The 23,603-nt window shown below is 38.5% G+C and overlaps 1 protein-coding gene across 5 annotated transcripts in view; it reads right to left on the bottom strand.

Annotated features, from left to right (window-relative positions):
- Window positions 1-23,603, bottom strand: part of KDM5B (lysine demethylase 5B) — a 75,600-nt gene that overhangs the window by 39,809 nt on the left and 12,188 nt on the right. For all 5 annotated transcript variants that reach the window (XM_089902848.1, XM_089902809.1, XM_022561962.3 and 2 more), the window contains exons 2-4: window positions 10,959-11,036; window positions 9,484-9,606; window positions 8,660-8,830 (exon numbers count right to left, since the gene is read on the bottom strand). In XM_089902848.1, coding sequence (XP_089758974.1) covers window positions 8,660-8,830; window positions 9,484-9,606; window positions 10,959-11,036 — 372 coding nt within the window. The remainder of the gene's footprint in view (window positions 1-8,659; window positions 8,831-9,483; window positions 9,607-10,958; window positions 11,037-23,603) is intronic.

The following is a 23,603-nucleotide window of genomic DNA, read 5'->3' as shown; positions in this document are numbered from 1 at the left end:
CTATCAAACATTTTGAGAAGAGCTATCATCCATCCTTCTCAAACCCTTCCAAAAAATTGCAGAGGAAGGAACGCTCCCAAACTCATTCTATGAGGCCACCATCACCCTGATACCAAAACCAGACAAAGATACTACAAAAAAAGAAAATTACAGACCAATATCACTGATGAACATCGATGCAAAAATCCTCAACAAAATACTAGGAAACAGAACCCAACAACACATTAAAAGGATCATACACCATGATCAACTGGGACTTATCCCAGGGATGCAAGGATTCTTCAGTATACGCAAATCAATCAATGTGATACACCATATTAACAAACTGAAGAAGAAAAACCATATGATCATCTCAATAGATGCAGAAAAAGCTTCTGACAAAATTCAACACCCATTTATGATAAAAACTCTCCAGAAAGTGGGCATAGAGGGAACCTACCTCAACATAATAAAGGCCATATACAACAAACCCACAGCAAACATCATTCTCAATGGTGAAAAACTGAAAGCATTTCCTCTAAGATCAGGAACGAGACAAGGATGCCCACTCTCACCACTATTATTCAACATAGTTTTGGAAGTCCTAGCCACGGCAATCAGAGAAGAAAAAGAAATAAAAGGAATACAAATCGGAAAAGAAGAAGTAAAACTGTCACTGTTTGCAGATGACATGATACTATACATAGAGAATCCTAAAATGCCACCAGAAAACTACTAGAGCTAATCAATGAATTTGGTTTTGCACAGAAATTTCTTGCATTCCTATACATTAACAACGAAAGACCAGAAAGAGGAATTAAGGAAACACTCTCATTTACCATTGCAACAAAAAGAATAAAATACCTAGGAATAAACCTACCGAGGGAGACAAAAGATCTGTATGCAGAAAACTATAAGACACTGGTCAAAGAAATTAAAGATGATACCAAGAGATGGAGAGATATACCATGTTCCTGGATTGGAAGAATCAATATTGTGAAAATGACTATACTACCCAAAGCAATCTACTTTGCTTTGCAAAAGTAGATTCAATGAAACCCCTATCAAGTTACCAATGGCATTTTTTACACAACTAGACAAATCATCTTAAAATTTGTATGAAGACACAAAAGACCCCGAATAGCCAAAGCAGTCTTGAGGGAAAAAAATGGAGCTGGAGGAATCAGTTTCCCTGACTTCAGACTACACTACAAAGCTACAGTAATCAAGACAATATGGTACTAGCACAAAAACAGAAACATAGATCAATGGAACAAGATAGAGCGCCCAGAGATAAACCCACGCACCCATGGTCAACTAATCTATGACAAAGGAGGCAAAGATATATAATGGAGAAAAGACAGTCTCTTCAATAAGTGGTGCTGGGAAAACTGGACAGCTACATGTAAAAGAATGAAATTAGAACACTCCTTAACACCATACACAAAAATAAACTCAAAATGGATTAGGGAGCTAAATGTAAGACCGGACACTATAAACCTCTTAGAGGAAAACATAGAAGAACACGCTTTGACATAAATCACAGCAAGATCTTTTGTGATCCACCTCCTAGAGTAATGGAAATAAAAACAAAAAGAAACAAATGGGACCTAATGAAACTTCAAAGCATTTGCACAGCAAAGGAAACCATAAACAAGACGAAAAGACAGCCCTCAGAATGGCAGAAATATTTGCAAATGAATCAACGGACAAAGGATTAATCTCCAAAGTATATAAACAGCTCATGCAGCTCAATATTAAAGAAACAAACAACCCAATCCAAAAATGGGCAGAGGACCTAAATAGACATTTCTCCAAAGAAGACATACAGATGGGCAAGAAGCACATGAAAAGCTGCTCAACATCACTAATTATTAGAGAAATGCAAATCATAATTACAATGAGGTTATCACCTCACACCAGTTAGAATGGGCATCATCAGAAAATCTACAAACAACAAATGCTGGAGAGGGTGTGGAGAAAAGGGAACCCTCTTGCACTGTTGGTTGGAATGTAAACTGATACAGCCACTATGGAGAACAGTATGGAGGTTCCTTAAAAAAGTAAAAATAAAATTACCATATGATCCAGCAATCCCACTACTGGGCATATACCCAGAGAAAACCATAATTCAAAAAGACACATGCAGGCTTCCCTGGTGGCGCACTGGTTGAGAGTCTGCCTGCCGATGCAGGGGATACGGGTTCATGCCCTGGTCCGGGAAGATCCCACATGCCGCAGAGCGGCTAGGCCGGTGAGCGATGGCCGCTGGGCCTGCGCATCTGGAGCCTGTGCTCAGCAACCGGAGAGGCCTCAACAGTGAGAGGCCCGCGTACAGAAAAAAAAAAAAAAAAGGGACACATGCACCCCAATGTTCACTGCAGCACTATTTACAATAGCCAGGACATGGAAGCAACCTAAATGCCCATCGACAGATGAATGGATAAAGAAGTTGTGGTACATATATACAATGGAATATTACTCAGCCATAAAAAGGAAATTGAGTCATTTGTTGAGACGTGGATGGACCTAGAGACTGTCATACAGAGTGAAGTCAGAAAGAGAAAAACAAATATCATATATTAACACATGTATGTGGAACCTAGAAAAATGGTACAGATGAACCGGTTTGCAGGGCAGAAGTTGAGACACAGATGCAGAGAACAAACGTATAGACACCAAGGGGGGAAAACCACAGTGGGGTGGGGATGGTGGTGTGCTGAATTGGGCGATTGGGATTGACATGTATACACTGATGTGTATAAAGCTGATGACTAATAAGAACCTGCAGTATAAGAAAACAAACAAACAAACAGAAAACAACTTATACTAAACTTTCTTTGGGTTATTTGTTTGGAAATATGTTAATATAAATGTTTCAGACATTACATGAAATTTCTAAAAATCTTGTATGTTCTGGTATAATGTTATAAGTCATAATTCTAGTTATTACTTTAAAATGTATATCTCAGAAATAACTAAATTTCCTTCTCAATTGCATTATCATGAACTTTCATCAAATCTTTAACCGTGGTCATTTTTAAGTCTTTTGTCATTTACAGACAGTTCTGGGTGTACTCTGATGCTTTTGCAAAAATGTTCCTATAAGAGGGTTTCACCTTCAAGGAATTCATGGAAAAGACTGACAAGTACAGGTTTCTGGTAATTGACTATACTGCTGAACTGAATGAATAAGCATTTTCAGAACTCTAACGGAAAACTGATGAATTCATAAAAGTGCTAACAAAAGATCAAGATGAAAAAAAAATTAATTACATGGGACTGAGTGACCTGATGAGGATGATTATAATTTTTGTGACTTTGTTTGAATAAAAAAAAATCCCACAAGGACTCAGAGACAAAAAATATACAAACCAATTTTCACAGCAAAGTAAAGGAGCTGTTACAGTTGAGGATTCCTGAACTGAATGTCAATATTATGACATAGTGTGAGTGTGTTTCGTGTTTGGTAATTGCAATCATTGTTGCTCTTGTTGTGGTCATCCATTTACAATGCTTGGTATCAGTTGATTTATCTCTTGTAAAAATAAAATACAGTGTGGTGTGTGAAAAAAAAAAACAACAGAAAATAAAAGAATAAAAGTCGGGAAGAGCAGGTGAACTGAAGAACACCATCTTTCACACAAGGCTCCACGAGGGTCCCCAGCACTCCTCTGGATGCGTGATATGTGGCCTTACAAGAATTAGAAAAGGAAAATTTGTCCCATATCTTTACTCTCAATTAGTGTTCACATGCAGAATGCTATAGTGACTGTTCGTTGAAAACTTACAGGTAGTTTTCACTACCTATATGTCAGGCACTGTGTTGTGTCTTATATGCATTTTATCATTTCATTTCCCTACAAAACACTATAATGTTGACACTATTAATGACACATTTTACAGATGAGGAAATTAAACCTTAGTATGCTTGAGTAACTGGTACAAGATCTCACAGCTGGTAATTATGTATTTGTATGGTTTGGTTATTGCACAATCATCCCTTTAGACTGTAACTTGTATAAGGACAGAATTATATCTGTTGATGCCTCTATTCACCCCAGAGTGCTTAAACTATTTAACAGGGTCTTCATACATATATGTTTAATAAATATTTGTTCAACCACTGAATAAAAGAATAAATGAATGAAGTTGGGAAAAAAATTAAAAAATAAAAGGATCACACACCATGATCAAGTGGGATTTATCCCAGGGATGCAAGGATTCTTCAGTATACGCAAGTCAATCAATGTGATACACCATATTAACCAACTAAAGAAGAAAAACCATATGATCATCTCAACAGATGCAGAAAAAGCTTTTGACAAAATTCAACACCCATTTATGATAAAAATTCTCCAGAAAGTGGGCACAGAGGGAACCTACCTCAACATAATAAAGGCCATATACAACAAACCCACAGCAAACATCATTCTCAATGGTGAAAAACTGAAAGCATTTCCTCTAAGATCAGAAACAAGACAAGGATGTCCACTCTCATCACTATTATTCAACATCGTTTTGGAAGTCCTAGCCACGGCAATCAGAGAAGAAAAAGAAATAAAAGTAATACAAATTGGAAAAGAAGAAGTAAAACTGTCACTGTTTGCAGATGACATGATACTATACATAGAGAATCCTAAAAATGCCACCAGAAAACTACTAGAGCTAATCAATGAATCTGGTAAAGTTGCAGGATACAAAATTAATGCACAGAAATCTCTTGCATTCCTATACACTAACAACGAAAGATCAGGAAGAGAAATTAAGGAAACAATCCCATTTACCACTGCAACAAAAAGAATAAAATACCTAGGAATAAACCTTCCTAAGGAGGTAAAAGACCTGCATTCAGAAAACTGTAAGACACTGATGAAAGAAATCAAAGATGACACAAACAGGGCTTCCCTGGTGGCGCAGTAGTTGAGAGTCCGCCTGCCGATGCAGGGGACACGGGTTCGTGCCCCAGTCCGGGAAGATCCCACGGGCCACGGAGCAGCTGGGCCCGTGAGCCATGGTCGCTGAGCCTGCGCGTCCGGAGCCTGTGCTCCGCAACGGGAGAGGCCACAACAGTGAGAGGCCTGCGTACTGCAAAAAAAAAAAAAAAAAAAAAAATGACACAAACAGATGGAGAGATATACCATGTTCTTGGATTGGAAGAAACGATACTGTGAAAATGACTATACTACCCAAAGCAATCTACAGATTCAATGCAATACCTATCAAATTACCAATGGCAGTTTTTACGCAGCTAGAAGAAAAAATCTTAAAATCTGTATGTAGACACAAAAGACCCCGAATAGCCAAAGCAGTCTTGAGGGAAAAAAACGGAGCTGGAGGAATCAGGCTCCCTGACTTCAGACTACACTACAAAGCTACAGTAATCAAGACAATATGGTACTGGCATAAAAACAGAAATACAGATCAATGGAATAGGATAGAAAGCCCAGAGATAAAGACATGTACCGATGGTTAACTAATCTATGACAAAGGAGGCAAGGATATACAATGGAGAAAAGACAGTTTCTTCAATAAGTGGTGCTGGGAAAACTGGACAGCTACATGTAAAAGAATGAAATTAGAACACTCCCTAACACCATACACAAAAATAAACTCAAAATGGATTAGAGAGCTAAATGTAAGACCGGACACTATAAAACTCATAGAGGAAAACACAGGAGGAACACTCTTTGACATAAATCACAGCAAGATCTTTTGTGATCCACCTTCTAGAGTAATGGAAATAAAAACAAAAAGAAACAAATGGGACCTAATGAAACTTCAAAGCTTTTGCACAGCAAAGGAAACTACAAACAAGACAAAAAGACAACCCTCAGAATGGGAGAAAATATTTGCAAACGAATCAACGGACATAGGATTAATCTCCAAAAAATATAAACAGCTCATGCAGCTCAATAGTAAAAAAGCAAACAACCCAATCCAAAAATGGGCAGAAGACCTAAATAGACATTTCTCCAAAGAAGACATACAGATGGCCAAGAAGCACATGAAAAACTGCTCAACATCACTAATTATTAGAGAAATGCAAATCATAATTACAGTGAGGTTATCACCTCACACCAGTTAAGAATGGGCATCATCAGAAAATCTACAAACAACAAATGCTGGAGAGGGTGTGGAGAAAAGGGAACCCTCTTGCACTGTTGTGGGAAAGTAAATTGATACAGCCACTATGTAGAACAGTATGGAGGTTCCTTAAAAAACTAAAAATAGAATCACCATACGACCCAGCAATCCCACTACTGGGCATATACCCAGAGAAAACCGTAATTCAAAAAGACCCCAATGTTCATTACACCCCAATGTTCATTGTAGCACTATTTACAATAGCCAGGTCATGGAAGCAAACTAAATGCCCATTGACAGACGAATGGATAAAGAAGATGTTGTACATATATACAATGGAGTATTACCCAGCCATAAAAAGGAGTGAAATTGGGTCATTTGTAGAGACGTGGATGGATCTAGAGACTGTCGTACAGAGTGAAGTGAGTCAGAAAGAGAAAAACAAATATCGTATATTAACGCATATATGTGGAACCTAGAAAAATGGTATGGATGAACCAGTTTGCAGGGCAGAAATTGAGATACAGATGTAGAGAACAAACGTATGGACACCAAGGGGGGAAAGTGGCGGGACAGGGTGATGGTGGTGGGATGAACTGGGAGATTAGGATTGACATATATACACTAATATGTATAAAACAGATAACTAATGAGAACCTGCTGTATAAAAAATAAAATAAAATTCCAAAAAGAAAAAAAGAATTCAGCAACAGTAGAAATCAAATCAAGTTCTGGGTATAAAAATGGAATGACACAGAGTCATTAAAATCTGTATCTTCAGGCTTCCCTGGTGGCACAATGGTTAAGAATCCGCCTGCCAATGCAGGGGACGCAGGTTCGAGCCCTGGTCTGGGAAGATCCCACATGCTGTGGAGCAACTATGCCAGTGCATCACAACTACTGAGCCTGCCCTCTAGAGCCTGCGAGCCACAACTACTGAGCCCGTGTGCTGCCACTACTGAAGCCCGAATGCCTAGAGCCCATGCTCTGCAAAAGAGAAGCCACCGCAACGAGAAGCCTGAGTACCTCAACGAAGAGTAGCCCCAGCTCGCCACAACTAGAGAAAGCCTGCATGCAGCAACGAAGACCCAACACAGCCAAAAATAAATAAATTGAAAAAAAAAAAAAAAAAAGACCTGTATCTTCAAAAATATACAGTGACACGTTAAGCAGGAAAAATACTGTATACGTAAAGAATACACTTCCAATTTGTGTATATGTGCATAAAAACAGCCTTGAAAGAAAAAACAGATGAGAGGATTAGGAGGGATTTATTTTCATCATACTTTCCTTTGTTTTTATACTTTCCACAGTGAACATGTATCAGTAGGCCCTTCAACAGATATTTATCTGTGTTGTAGATGTAATGTTTGTAAACGGTATCTTTGAATACCTGTTCCTTTCAGACTATGATTGTATAAATGCTTACCCACTTTTCAACTATGAAACTTAGGGCCTCTCTAAGTATACAGATGAGCTGTTTCTAAACCCATAAAGCAGAGGGACAGACTCTCTCCCTTTATTCTTCTAACTTCTACACCGAGATAAGAAGGTTCAAAGGAGAAAATCTATTGTGGGCAACTGTATGTAGATCTGACTATAAAACAGAGACATAAAGGCTCCATATAAAACATTTTAAACAATTTCATCCATGGGTTCACTAAACATTCACACAGTGCACATTTCTTTAACCAAGTTTCTGAGTATTAGTCACATTTTCTAGGCTAAGAAGAAAGCCCACCTGGAATCAAGGGAGAGAGAAAAGAAAAACACAATGCTATGAAAATCTATAGGATTTAAGCATTCCAGATGGTATGTCTGCATCAAGACAGAGTTTTGATTAGCAGGTTTACCCTCGGAAACTATGCTGTGATCTTCCTCCCTCTCTATAGCACAGTAACAATTTCTAAAATTACAGGGCTCACTGCTCTAGTGTAGAATATCTCAAAGGGTGTAAACAATTATGACATTCTGCTTTCTACCAGGGCCTAAAATAAGTGGGAAGTTTTTATAATATTGTTTTGCTTTTAATTAGAACAAAAGTTTTTATCTGAATAATTTGGCAAATACCACCTTTGTAAGGAAACAAACACAGTTACATAGGAACTATTAGCAGAGGGCTCCATGAGCTGTCCAGCATTACTGAGTCCCCTACTCTCTACCAATGTCAACATTCTATGAAAATCTCCTTGAAGACCTCAGCTGGCAAAAGAGAGCAGGCAGGCAACTTATTTCATATGTTGTATTTTCATGTGACAACCAGGAATACACTTTAAACAGTAAGTGAATGCAAAAGCATAAGCCGCAACAAGTAGGTAATAACCAACTGCTGTAAGAAAGGAACATCTATAGCGAAGTTAATACAGATTTCAGTTTTTGATAACAAAAGAGTATTTCCTCTGTAACCTTATTCACTCCAAACCTTCTTAGTATGGTTGCTCTCAAAACAGAACTAAAACGTTGGAGGAAAAATCCATAAAACAAAAGTCTTCCAAGCAAGTCTTCCACCCATAATCAAGGCTTTTTCATTCCTCCCAAAGACCATGTGCCAATAAGCAGTGAAATAAAACAGGTTAAGGCTAGCCCCACTCACCCTCAAACTGTCTCCAGACAGGAATAAGTTGTAGGGGTTGAGAATTCGCTCATAATGCCCTCTGATATGGGAGCCCACAGCTTTGCCAGGAGCAAACCCCATCTTGGTGGCAATTTTGGTCCATTTTCTATCCTTGCAAACAACTGCAAATCCACCTTCCTCTGCAACTAACTGTTAAATAAAACAGCAAAGGAAATTAGTTTTTGGCTGTGGTCATCTTTTAAAAATACATTTTCCAAGTAAAAAATATATATATATGCACTATTAATTTTAAACTAGAAATTTTAAACACTGCTTTTAACAGCATATTCCATAAACTTTTTGTATCCCTCCAAAAGCTACTTCTCAGTTCCCCAAAGCAGCCAAGATTTTCCATGAGGAAGAATTAAATTAGCAATGAAATATCTGATAAAGAAAAGGTTCTAGTAAACTGAGGAGTAGCAAGAACGGCAGCATGTCCGGTGGAAATAATGCAGGCTTTAGACTGAAATGAACTTTAAGATATAGAATTATAACTCAGCCTTTTCAGTTGGTCAACTTGGACACTGAAAGCCTCTGTTGTCTTGTCTGCAATAAAACAGACAGGAATATCTAAGAGGACCATTACGAAGTTTAAAAATTACCAAAAAACAGGTGGCAGCAAAATAGTTCACAAGATAAGGTTTTCAGACCAGACAAGCAGAGACCAATTTAATCACAAAACTAAATGAAGAATTTTATTTTACATATTTCAAGCAGTAAGTTTCTTATTTTAAGGCAAAGAAGATCAAATTCATGTTGTCAGAAAAATTATTCAATGAGAAAGATGGTCATTAGGCTTTTACCTTATTAAGCTGAAACAAGTCCAAGATCTTCCTCTCCACATGTGGAATTTTCAGAGTACTTCCCTGTAATTCCCAGTACTTTGCAATCTGGTCCAAGAAATTTAATTTTACACGAGTTTGAGCCTAAATGACAAAGAACTGAGTTTTACTTTTACCTAGCTTATTACAAAGCTCCTGTCTATTACCTGTGCATGTGATATTTTCATTCTTAGACTATTTAAGTGCAATACCACTTATGAATTCAATAGGGGAAACTTCCCCAAAATATACAGAATAAAACTGGTTAAATAATTATACATTAACTCAACAAAAATTTAATTCAGCCCCTACCATGTGCCAGGTAAGTAGTAGTTACACACTCAGTAAGTCCTCTCGTAACATAAATAGGTGACCTGAGAGGTGCTTTATTTATGGAGTATCATAAGTAAGATTCTATATGCCCCTTTCGTCCTTTTACAGTTTGGGTATTTTAAAGTCTTGTTCTCTAAGAGTACAAATTTTCTGATTTGCTCAGACACAAATCTAAAAGCAGATTTACAACAGAACCACTTATCTTTAAAGTCCTGATAACTTAAAGATAACAGAAAACCAGGAACTTTCTTAAATGTTATTCCGTTAACAGATTATTAATGTCACCTACAAGTCATTTTTTAAAATTTTGTCATTTTTCTTTCCGCTTATTGTGAAATTAAGTCAGACAGTTTTAAGACTTTTATCTTGCACAAGACCAAAATTGAGATCAATATTCAGAAATTCCCAACCACGTCAAAGTTAATACCCACCTCCCCATCTTTCAAGCTCAACATGAAAATACACTGAAATACTTGAAAATACATACACTAGATGCTACTACTGCCAATGCCCACAGAATTCCAGTGGGCATATGTGCCATTTAAGTTAAGAATGTTTGGTTTAGTATAGAAAAACAAAACATGGTTCAATATGAAAATCAGATTAGCAAAACATTCATATAAACAATGAACCTCTATGCTATCAATACCCAAGCCTTATTCACCCAGCACTTTAGGGCTTAAGTCACCCACAGAGTAAAGAAGAAATACTACCTCTTCTCTAGAGAATCCCCTGTGCTATTCACTCCTCCTAGGAAAAGTAAAGTGTGTTATTAAATCTAACTGAAGACATGTATTTTGGAAGAATATCAGAGCTGGAGAATCTTTTCAATTAAATGGTTCTGAAAGCACATGCCTTTCAAAACCTAAACTCTATTGGTTGTCACCTAGATTGAGAAGGATTTAAATGCATTTATTAATTAATAGGCTGGCAATTACTGACAAAAATCAGTGTTTTTAATGAAACTGGGTTGGTTGCAAAGGCTTATCGCCATTTGTTTTACCATGATTATCAGTTACTAGCCATGTTTTCGCTTCACTGAAACCACTAGATTTGTGACACAGCCTCTTTCAAAGAAGCCCCCGCTGGAATACAGGCAACCAGCATAGTAGTTAAGACATTACCTCCAATTCATTCAGCCTCTGGATACGTGGGGTAAAATGAAGTTTGTCAACATCACATGCAAATGGTGGCTGCCAATCCTAGTGGAGAAGCAAAGGTTTTCATTAGAAAAATTTATAATTCTGACATTTAAAAAATGGTTTTAAAGTTAAAACCCTGGTTAAGTAAAGCATGTTATCTCTAATGAGTCAAACAGAACACAGGCAGTAGTTTCTTAACACTTTTTCCACCAGAACAGCAGAATATGTATGATGACCCTTCTCCAAATGACACATTCTGCACACACCCCGCCTAGCACTCCTCCAACCAACAACGTCACTGAGCCTCAACTGCCGTTGAAAAATCATCAACTCAGGCAAAAAAAGACTTTGACTCCTCTATTCCATAAGTATCTCTCCTCCTACAAAATAGCTATATTAATGTCAAATTATCTACAGGCTGTATTTTAATATATGTAACCCAGTTACATTAACTTTTTTGTGTGTGTGTGTGGTACGCGGGCCTCTCACTGCTGCGGCCTCTCCCGCTGCGGAGCACAGGCTCCGGACGCGCAGGCCCAGCGGCCATGGCTCACGGGCCCAGCCGCTCCGCGGCACGTGGGATCCTCCAGAACCGGGGCACGAAGCCGCGTCCCCCGCACCGGCAGGCGGACCCTCAACCACTTCGCCACCAGGGAAGCCCTACATTAACTTTTATTATAAAATTGAGGATAAGTTCTTCTGTGGGGGGAAAAGAAAAAAACTGACATCCAAAACCAATTTTAAGAATCACCCTTAACATATCTACTGATACAGGTTCTTGGAAGAATTGCTATCAGGAGAAAACAGACAGGAAGGAGAATGTGTATGGACTGTTGTCTGTAAGTGGAGAAAACTGGAAACAACTTAAATGTTCATGATAAGAGAATAGTTTAAAGGCATAAAAATTATGCTGTGTTAATAGGTAGAGTTTCAGTTTGGAATAATGAAAAGGTTCTGGAGACGGACAGTGGTGATGGTTGTACAACATTGTGAATGTATTTAATGTTACTGAATTGCATGCACCCTTAAAATGGTTACAATGGTATATTTTATATTATTCAGTATTTTAATATTTCAACATAATTTTTTAAGACAGAAACGTTCATGCTGTTATATAGCTCTATTGACACTGAAAATTTTCCTTATATATATTTTATGAAAGAAAGAAAAACAGGCTGTGCAATAGAAAAATAAAACACTGGAAAGAGACAGCAAAATGGTTAACAGCGGTTTGTCTTTGGTAGGATTATAGGTGATTTTTCTTTTGCTTCCTTACCCATTTTAAATACAATCGGAAATATATTAAATACATTAAGTAATACCTATTAATAAATTATTTTAGAGTAAGAGAACAAGTTAATACAAATGTTGGTACACCTGTAAGTAACAATAAAATACTCTGCAGCAGTAATAAAGAATACCTAGATGTTATAAACATGGAAAGATAGCCAACAGTGGATGAGTAAAAAACTGAAACATGCAAATTTGTGTTAACATATGTAAATTTTAAAGACTGTTGTTAATAGGAAGGGGGAAAGAGGTTATTTACTGCAAATTTACACTGCTGGGGTTTATCACTGCTTTTAGTTTAAAAGTAAAACAGGTTTTGTTTTTGTGATACAAACACTTAAGTAAAAATGCCCAACAGCAATGCCTGATTAAATATTATGTTAAAAAGTAAATTTTACAATTGTTTTTCAAAGGAAAAAAGCAGATTACAAATTCGTACAAAGCTATTTACTACCACCCCAAAAAAGAATAGGAAGAAAAAAAAGAAAAGAAAAAATGGCAATACTGTTTAAGAAGTCAATGACAGATCAGGACTTCAAGTGTCTAATGCTGTCATACAGCCTCTTCAACAAAGACTATGGCTAATGTTTAAATGCCAGTTAAAGATATACTGTACTGCTAATAAACTTAAAAAAAATACTACCTACGCCATCCTGGGTCAAAAAGATTACAGTGATTTTTGTTTACCTTGATAACTGAAGATAAAGAAAGCAATGTGTTTAATTATACATAATACAATGTAGCAGAAGGAAATCCCATCGCTTCTTAATATTCTGTGGCAGGCTAATGGAAGACTTGATATTGCTCAGAGCTTTGCTCTCTAATACTTTATAGAAGCTGCAGGCTTTCTGAAATGAATTGATCTGGGTTGAAGGTTAGACCAAAAATATATCAAAGACAATGTGTCAGAATATACAAGTAAATGATTAACATACTGTCCAAATGACCTGCAGTTTTTATAGATTAAGATTTATGAGTAATGCAAAATGATATCCTCCAATGAATCAAATATGCCTTCTACTCCCAAAATACGATACAAAAATTAATCTCATCTTAAGTCTACATATTAAAGTTTTATAAATTAAGGTGAGCTGTGTCTTTCTATGTATGTATGTTATTTAATTTATACTTGTTTTAGCCTGAACCCATTTTCAAATAAAATAAATCCTAAAAATCAAACATCAAAGTGAAAACACTATGTATCTGTCACTAAGGAAGTTCACACAGTGGGTATAATATGTTTAAAACTAAAACTGTGTCAGTAGATCATTCCTTCATTAAACACAGATCACTGCAAATTGTCTCCTCCTCTGGTTACAAAGAATGAGAGAAAATGGGATAAATGTCATTCGGTTTTGAGACTTTGTCAGCTGTAAAGCTCTACTCCAATAAAACGATTACATATTATTTGCAATGCTCACTGTCATATTAGAACAAAGATATTCTTGGCAAAGTCTGGCCTCTTTGGGCCATGACTTCTACATGCAGAAAAAAGCCATTTACACAACATTGTAAATCAACTAATTTCAATAAAAAGATTTTTAATTAAAAAAAAAAGAAGCCATCAGGGCTTCCCTGGTGGCGCAGTGGTTGAGAGTCCACCTGCCGATGCAGGGGACACGGGATCGTGCCCCGGTCCGGGAAGATCCCACATGCCGCGGAGCGGCTGGGCCCCGTGAGCCATGGCCGCTGAGCCTGCGCGTCCGGAGCCTGTGCTCCGCAACGGGAGAGGCCACAACAGTGAGAGGCTCGCGTACCGCAAAAAAAAAAAAAAAGTAAATAAAGAGGTAACAACAAAAAAAAGTCATCAGACAAGGAAAGAGACCATATTAAAGCCTCTAAGAAGTGAAAAATTTCAAACAGGAATATAATCCTCAAATTAAGTAGTCAAAAAAACAAATTAAGTAGTCAAATAAATAATGAAAATCTCCATTTAGAAACGTGATAATTTTTGGTTTGACACTTAAGTATCTAAAAGGGATATCATGTAATCTAACCAAAACTTTTAGCCTCTACCAATAAAATGGTTCATAAAATCATTTTTTTCCTAACATAAAACGAGCATTTCCAGGGCTTCGCTGGTGGCGCACAAGTTAAGAATCCGCCTGCCAATGCAGGGGACATGCGTTCGAGCCCTGGTCCAGGAAGATCCCACATGCTGTGGAGCAACTAAGCCCGTGCGCCACAACTACTGAGACTGCACGCTAGAGCCCACAAGCCACAACTACTGAGCCCGCATGCCACAACTCCTGAAGCCCGCACACCTAGAGCCCACGCTCCACAACAAGAGAAGCCACCGCGGTGAGAAGCCCGCACACCGCCACTAAGAGTAGCCCCTGCTCACCGCAACTAGAGAAAGCCGACACTCAGCAACGAAGACCCAATGCAGCCAAAAATTAATTAATAATTTTTTTTAAAAGAAAAAAGCAGCATTTCCATACAAACAAGATAATAGACTGCAAGGAGTTCCATGTAAATTCCCTGCTAAAATTCATCTTAATTTCCTTTAAAAACTTTAAAATGGTTTTATTTTAACCCTTTCAAAATAAAAGTACAGCTATATTATTTAAAAGCTCAATTATTTTCCTGAGCATTAAAAAACATATTCCTTGGGAAAGCAGTTAAGTAGGCCATCGACACTTAAAAACCCTCAGAGAGGCCTGAGAAACACCAGGTAAACATTTTCCTTAGTCCTAGCACTAACCAAGCAAAAATAAGTTACCACACATTTAACTGAGAGAAATCTTTGAAATTATAAAATTGACCAGTATGAAAATAACTTTCATCGAATGCTAAAGATTTTTCAAAAACACCATGAAAATTCACTCTGTAAATGATCCACTGTTAGCATCCACATACTTAACATACTGGAATACTGTTTTAATCTTTCTAGAGGCTGACATCATTTTAAGACCTAACGATCAGCAAAACAAGAAAGTATACCCTCTACAGAGCTCACTACAAGTTAGTTCTCTGATTCCCTGCAGACAAAACCAATTAAAAATCAGCCTCAAAAGCACATTCTGGTTAGTTTACAAATAACAACATGAATTAAGAACCAAAGCATTTTTCTAATTGCGTATATTCTATCAAACCCAGTCATCACTGAATAAATGCACTCACAGGATTTTAATCCAATGCCAGCAGAGGTAAACTCAGTGTTGTTAATACAGGTTCTTATAGTTTCTGTGTTATCAACATTACCACAGAACTTCGGGGAAACTTTTAAGGATCCAAACAAAGAATTTATCTTAGTATTTTAAGGCAAGTTAGAAAAGCTTTCTGTTGAGCCTAAGATTTATCAACCTTAATAAAGATTTCAGTAACACATATATGAAATACAATTTAAAAGACTACTTTCTCATCAATTAAATGGTCTGTCAGTAAGATATCCTTAAGACACCTGCACAAATGGTAGTACACGGCACAGCATAATCATTATAAATTCCCACTTATAAATGACAAGAACAGACGTACTGTTTACGAACCCCCAGGCACCCTATGCCACTCCTGACAACACTGAAGGCGGTGTCTGTCAGGAAAGCTCTGCAATACAAAAGGCCTCGTTCCAAGTCTTCCCAAAAAGGTAAATAGAATGCTAGTGCCGCTTCTTACTTCCCTCCGGGCAGACTTGGCCCCAAGCAGCTTTAATTAGCCACCAATTTGTTCAAAGCCTGTTTAAGATCTCCGGTCCTCAGTGAGCCACTAGTAAAAACACTTTATTTTGAGGATTTCCTTTTTAGACTATGGAACCACACTTTTATACCCTAAAGCCTAGGCATTTAAATTGTAAATAGAATTGAGTGTATGTGGATTTTTCTGGGAAGGCTCACAGCTTTCACCAGGGTCTCAAAGGGGTCTGTAACCAAACAAAGGTCCTGAGAATATGTCCGGCTTTCCTTTAAAAATTTTGCACCTTCAGGTTCTTATCTCACTACCCCAACCCACTTTCTTTCAATCCCTTCTCTTTTTACTTAACCAAGCATAATAATAATGGATAAGACACTTGTTCCTCAGAATGTAAGCAAGCGATTAGTATAGGACCAAAAAAAAAAAAAAGAGCAACGCACTGAAAGTCAGAAGACCAGAATTTGCGATTCGTTTCTCTTACCACCACTTCAGGAATCTCAACTTTTCCATCTGTAAAGTACGAACAATAGCTACTTTCAGGACTATGGTAAGAACTGAAATTACAAATGTAAAGTTTGTTTTATTATAAAGCAAAAATAACAAGTATTACATGACATTAAGTTCTGACCACTGAAATGTAATTTTCCTCTAACAAGAAGTGAATGCAACTTCAACTTTCAAGGAGCAACTGACCTCTGAAGTTTACCTTTAAGGACCCCATCCTTTCAGCCTAACTCTAGTTAGCATCTAGTGGCCAACCAGCACTTTTCATCATAGCAATTTCAACACAGGTTAAAGAGTTCCCCTAAATATTTTATAATAACTATAAATGGAGTATAACCTTTAAAAAAGAAGAGAGATTCCCTGGCAGCGCAGTGGTTAAGAATCAGCCTGCCAATGCAGGGGACATGCGTTCGAGCCCTGGTCCAGGAAGATCCCACATGCCGGGGAGCAACTAAGCCCGTGCACCACAACTACTGAGCCTGTGCTCAAGAGCCTGCGAGCCTGCATGCCACAACTACCAAAGCCTGCACAACTACTGAAGCCCACGCGCCTAGAGCCCGTGCTCTGCGACGAGAAGCCACCGCAATGAGAAGCCCGCGCACCGCAAGGAAGAGTAGCCCCCGCTCACCGCAACTGAAGAAAGCCCGCGCACAGCAACAAAGACCCAATGTAGCCAAAAATAAATAAATATATAATAAAGTTCCCTTTAAAAAAAAGAAGAAAGCAACATTTTTTTAAATTAAATATATTTATTTATTTATTTTTGGCTGTGTTGGGTCTTCGTTGCTGCGTGCGGGCTTTCTCTAGTTGCGGCGAGCGGGGGCCATTCTTCATCGCAGCGCGCGGGCCTCTCACTGTCGCGGCCTCTCTTGTTGCGGAGCACAGGCTCCAGACGCACAGGCTCAGTAGTTGTGGCTCACGGGCCCAGTTGCTCCGTGGCATGTGGGATCGTCCCGGACCAGGGCTCGAACCCATGTCCCCTGCATTGGCAGGCAGATTCTCAACCACTGTGCCACCAGGGAAGCCCAAAAGCAACATTTTTTAAAAAAGAAATAACAGTATATTTGGGAGAGAAAATAACTTTTTGTTTTAACTTGCATCCTGACTTTTTAAAGATAATTATATATATTATGTATTAAATCCCTCTGTGTACACATTGCTATTTTATACATTTAACTCAATAAAGTCAGAATAAACTTATATAAAATTAAAAGCAAAAACAAAAAAGGGCTCCCCTGTATCATCCTCATCTGTCATTTCTTCAGTGCTGAGTTTTAAGGCACAGTGGTGCCCTTTACCACCTCCTGTACAGTAGAACAGATGTTAAAGAGGGTAGGCTCTCAGTCACACTGCCTGGGTTCAAATCCTGACTCTACTGTGTGGGTCTGAACTAGGTTCATCTTCCTGTGCCTTAGGTACATGTAAAAAGGGGAAACCAGGAGGCTTAAATAAAATAATAGGGGCAAAGCCTTTAGACAGGTGCCTGGCATTTACAAAGTAAATGGTAAAAAAAAAAAAATGATAATGATTAGGGAATGTTCATGTTGCAAAGCTTTGTAGTTTCCAGGAAGCCTACTGCAACCTTGTTTTTGTTTTTGATTGGTTATGTTTAACACAGTGGTTTTGATTCTCTAATCTTCATTATAAATCTGTATAAGATAGAATTCATTAATATATACTACTCAAGGTCCATTAATCTATTTTTTTGCTGTACTTTTTTTCCAGCATTGAGATACATGCATCTTGCTTTTTAAAGTCAGAGAATGTACTGTCATATTTCTATGCTTAAAGAGCTTCCTAGGGGATTCCCTGGCGGTCCAGTGGTTAGGACTCTACGCCCAGGTTCAATCCCTGGTCGGGGAAATAAGATCCCACGTGCCGCGTGGTGTGGCCAAAAAAAAAAAGAAAAAAGAGGGCTTCCCTGGTGGCGCAGTGGTTGAGAGTCCACCTGCCAATGCAGGGGACACGGGATCGTGCCCCAGTCCGGGAAGATCCCACATGCCGCGGAGCGGCTAGGCCTGTGAGCCATGGCTGCTGAGCCTGCGCGTCTGGAGCCTGTGCTCCGCAACGGGAGGGGCCCCAACAGTGAGAGGCCCGTGTACCACAAAAAAAAAAAAAAAAAAAGAGAGCTTCCTATAAGATTGTCTTAGGTTTATTAATCCAAGGGTAGAGGCAGTTAACAATGGATCTGCCAAGAGAGGAGCTGCTAGGGTGGCAATGGAATTCAGCTTCTGTAACACAAAAAACAACACTCTACTGGGCAAGCCTACATACGGTCCCATATGAGTATTTTATATTGACCAAGCCATTTCCTGTATATCCACTACATAAAACTTCCTGACTGCATATTCTCTTATGGGACAAAGACTATAAGCGATAGAATGGGTCTAAAATACTTTTTTCCTAATACAAAAGTAACGCTTACTGATGAAATTGCAGAAAAAACATATAAGGAAGAAAAAATGAGCCAAAATCTCAGAGAAAAACCTGTTACATTTTGTTACACGCCCTTCCAGTATTTTTTCCAAAATGCTTATCTTCATAATTTCAAACCAAAAAAAATTATATTGCCTTCTACTTATTACTATACTGGGAACATTAACATTTCATTGTATTGATACTTTAAAAATTTCTTAGTATTGGACATTTAGGCTATTTCCTTTACTTTCCAATGTTATTCATTATAAACAAAATATCTATACCTTCTAGGAAGCTTGTTTCAGCTCCATTCAGGGTCACATTTTACATACCGCAGTTACAGGAAAAAAGAAATCAACATGATCACACTGATTGCAGATGCCTGCCTGAGACTGCCTTTTATTAATGATGGCATGTTCTGCCTCTATAGAGAAGTGTAAAAATGGTTATTAAGGAAGAATCTAAAATGAAAACTACCTTCCTAGAACAGTGCTATGGATGTTCAATAAATGTTACTGAACAAGTAAAAAGTCTAATTAATTTTAAATGTCTCTATAAAGCTAAAGATTAAAAAATATAAAATCAAAAAAGCTCTGCTAAAAATTTGCCAATGAAGAAAACCTGGTGACAAGAATTTGGAAACAAAGAGAACAATGTTTTAGTAAAAACACATCATGCGGGCTTCCCTGGTGGCGCAGTGGTTGAGAGTCCGCCTGCCAATGCAGGGGACATGGGTTCGTGCCCTGGTCCAGGAAGATCCCACATGCCGCGGAGTGGCTGGGCCCGTGAGCCATGGCCGCTGAGCCTGCGCGTCCGGAGCCTGTGCTCCACAACGGGAGAGGCCACAACAGTGAGAGGCCCGCGTACCGCAAAAAAAAACCAAAAAAAAAACCACACACACACACACAAAAAAACACATCATGCTCCTTATTTAGATACGGGCAACTGTATCAAGCGAGGTTCATACTGTAGCACAGGGTTTACTTTAGTTAAGTGTAATACAAAAACTCCCACAGCTTTAGTGTTTAAATCATTCCACAGCCAACAGAAAAGACCGCAAGAATAAATGTCCCTTTAAAAAAAAGAAAAAAAATTTGCCCAAATACCCAGTCAGTCCTCCTCAAAACGGTCAACGTCATCAAAACCAAGAAATCTGAGAAACTGCCACAGCTAAGAAGAGCCTAAAGAGATCTGGCAACCAAACGCAATGTGGTGTCCTGAATGAGATCCTGGAACAGAAGAGGATGTTAGGTAACACCTGAGTTCATCTGTGTAAGTTCATGGACTTGGGTTAATAACAACAGTGGTTCACTGATTATAATAAATGTGTCATACTGATAATGCAGAATGGTAAGAAACTGGGAAATGAGGTGAGAAGTATATGGGAACTCAACTATCTTCTCAATTTTTCTGTATATCTAAAACAGTTCAAAATAAAAAGTCAATCATCTGGATCAATTTTTATCTTTTGTGTTCCAAACTCTTCTGATTCCAATAGAGAGCTCTCAAAAAATGAAACACAATCATATCTTTAATATAAAGAATTAAAACTTGACAAAATGAGACCAAAAAGGCCCACTTCAACAGTTCAGTTGTTACTGGCTATGTGGAAAAACTTACTGTTTGCCTTTTTGAAAACACTTTAAAATTTTCACTTCACAGAAGCAACAGATAGGTGAATAAGGGAAGTTTTTACCAAACCCTCTACTGGTGTTATAATATCCTCTTCAAAGGTTGAGCACAAAGAGGAACTGCTTATGCATAGGTCCTAGATTTATTCCTATTGAGTCAAGCCTTTGCAGAAGTAAGTTCCTTTTTTAGTACTGCAACTCTCAAATTTTTGGCCTTAGGTCCCTTTAAACTCTTAAAAATTGACGGCTTCGAAGTTTTACTTCAGATGGGTTCTATCCACTCATTTTTATTGCATTAGAAATTAAAAGACATTAAAAAAACAAATTCATTTAATAATAAGCAAAGAATTGGTGAGAAGAGTTTTATTTTGCAAATCTCTTTAATGTCTGGCTTAATAGAAATAAGCTGGAGTTTCATATCTTCTGCTGTCAATCAGTTGTTGTATATGTTGTTTTGGTTAAAATATATGAAGATAAGCTGGTCACAGATAAACATTTAGTTGAAAAGAGGAAGTTCCCGCGGACCTGCTGAAAAGGTCCTGTGAACTCTCCAAAAGTCCTCAGCCCAAACCTTGAAAACAACAGCCCAAATCTTGGAAACAACTAACAGACACCTACAGGGTTCCCCATCCAATCTGCCCCTCCAGAGAACTCTGTCCACACAGATTTTAAAAGCGGCCACTTCAAGTGTTTTCTCCATTCACTAACAATGATTTCTTGTCCTGCTTGTGTAATGCCAACGTTTTTAGAAAAGCAAATGGCAACCCAGTCTTCCCTAAAGTCCTACCACCAAAAAGAACCTGAAAATACCAATGCAATCATTTGCAAACGTACACGGACTTTTGATAGCTGTACTAAGATAATAAGTACCAGGAATAAGAACATTTGTTAAAGTTTTAACTCCTATAGGTGGGGCTTGGTAAGAGCCAGTTTTCAGTTTTACACAACTTCTTGTTTAAAAGAGTGTTTTAATTTCTGAATATTAAGTATTTGGGAAGGCAAAGCATTGTTTCTATGGACCATCTATTAGTAAATGAAAATACACCAGTAAAAAAGAGACATGTCGGGACTTCCCTGGTGGTCCAGTGGTTAAGAATCCGTCTTCCAATGCAAAGGATGTGGGTTCGATCCCTGGTTGGGGAACTAAGACCCCACATGCCGTGGGGCAATTAAACCCACATGCTGCAATGAAAGATCCTGCATGCTGCAACTATGACCCAGCGTGGCCAAAAATAAATAAATAAATACATACATAAGAGGCATGTCATGGTGTTTACTTAATAAGCATTAGTCCCAATAAGTTCCTTTTCCACCACTTTTAATAAATCTTGGAAATGATAATCTGTATTTATACGGCCTCTAAATGACTTAAATTTATTATTGTTAAAGCCATATGAAAATATTGATATAAAACAGTCCTCCCATTGCTACTGCTTCTCAAACCTCAAAGAAATAGTTTCCTCCCCAGCCCCTCTGTACGAACAAGCTAAGTACAATCTGGTTTATAAACAGTAAGAGGGAATAACTAGATCACATGGAGGCCATCTTACTCTTCCAAAATGTCCTTAATAGATAACTACCAAAGTTACCTGGAGTGATTCATACAGATTTTTGCATATCCCAAAAGTCTCATCAAGCCTATAATGGAAGTATCCTTTTAAATTCAGAGGGGGCTTCCCTAGTGGCACAGTGGTTAAAAATCCACCTGCCAATGCAGGGGACACGGATTCCAGCCCTGGGCCAGGAAGATCCCACATGCCACGGAGCAACTAAACCAGTGCGCCACAACTACTGAGCCTGCGCTTTAGAGCTTGCAGGCCACAACTACTGAGCCCTCGTGCCACAACTACTGAAGACCACGCACCTAGAGCCCATGCTCTGCAACAAGAGAAGCCACCGCAATGAGAAGCCCACGCACCACAACGAAGAGTAGCCCCTGCTCGCCACAAGAGAAAGCTTGCACGCAGCAACGAAGACCCAATGCAGCCAAATAAATAAATAAATACATTAATTTTTTTAAAAAATTACAAAATTCACAAGGAAGGAGTCTAAGAAAGCTAAATCCCTAGAACAAATCATCTTCCACTTAAATGGACTGACAACATGATGGTCAATCATGAAAAGTTAACAGGAAAGCATTATTCATTTCAGGCCATTCACAGACATCTTATGGTCACTGAATGAGTCCAGAAGAAATTTCAGATCCTTCTCCCTTACAGCAATTATAACTGGTGCAAACGTTACTTCAATATGCCTACACCAAACCATATTATGATCAAGTAGCTACAGTGTCACGGTTCCCCCCTGCAAGGAAATTAGTTAGTAAGTAGTTTTGATTGTTTTCTTTCATACCTAGGATCCCAGTGAGGAAAAGGCAGTTTTCTGACAGAAAACTGAGACTGCTAAAGTTAAGAAAAGATTACATACTTCAGAAAGGTTCAAAAAATGATTTGTCAGGCTTCCTTGGTGGCGCAGTGGTTAAGAATCTGCCTGCCAATGCAGGGAACATGGGTTTGAGCCCTGGTCCAGGAAGATCCCACATGCCACGAAGCAACTAAACCCGTTTGCCACAACTACTGAACCTGCGCTCTAGAGCCCAAGAGCCACAACTACTGAGCCCACATGCCACAGCTACTGAAGGCCGCGTGCCTAGAGCCCATGCTCCACAACAAGAGAAGCCACCGCAACGAGAAGCCTGAGCACCACAACGAAGAGTAGCCCCCGCTTGCCACAACTGGAGAAAGCCTGCGCGCAGCAACGAAGACCCAGTGCAGCCAAAAATAAATAAATAAATATTTTTTTAAAAAAATGATTTGTCAAAAAAGAAAAAAAAGATTTGTCGGGGAAGGGGTTTAGGAACAAGGTTGAACTCTGCCCCCTCAACCTTCACTCAGCAACACCCAAACCCATCTGGGCACCAAGGGCAGGGAAAGTTAAACATCCCACACCCTAACTTTAAGGCCTCATTAGATCTGTAAACACTTGCTGCTCTACACCTTTAGTACTTTACAAACTGGTGGTCACTCCTGGAGATTCAAAATCAAAGTCAGGAAGGGGACAGTAGTGACACTAAAAATCAGCCTGAGCCTCAGAGAAGATACTAAATCTTTGTTTTGTTTGATGTTCCATCTCAAGACACATTTGCAACTGCACT

This window comes from Delphinapterus leucas, chromosome 1 (genome assembly GCF_059928025.1).
Source record: "Delphinapterus leucas isolate spDelLeu-1000000601 "Yukka" chromosome 1, BTC_Dleu_Yukka2, whole genome shotgun sequence".
Lineage (NCBI taxonomy): Eukaryota > Metazoa > Chordata > Mammalia > Artiodactyla > Monodontidae > Delphinapterus > Delphinapterus leucas.
This window is presented reverse-complemented; position numbering and strand designations above follow the sequence as displayed.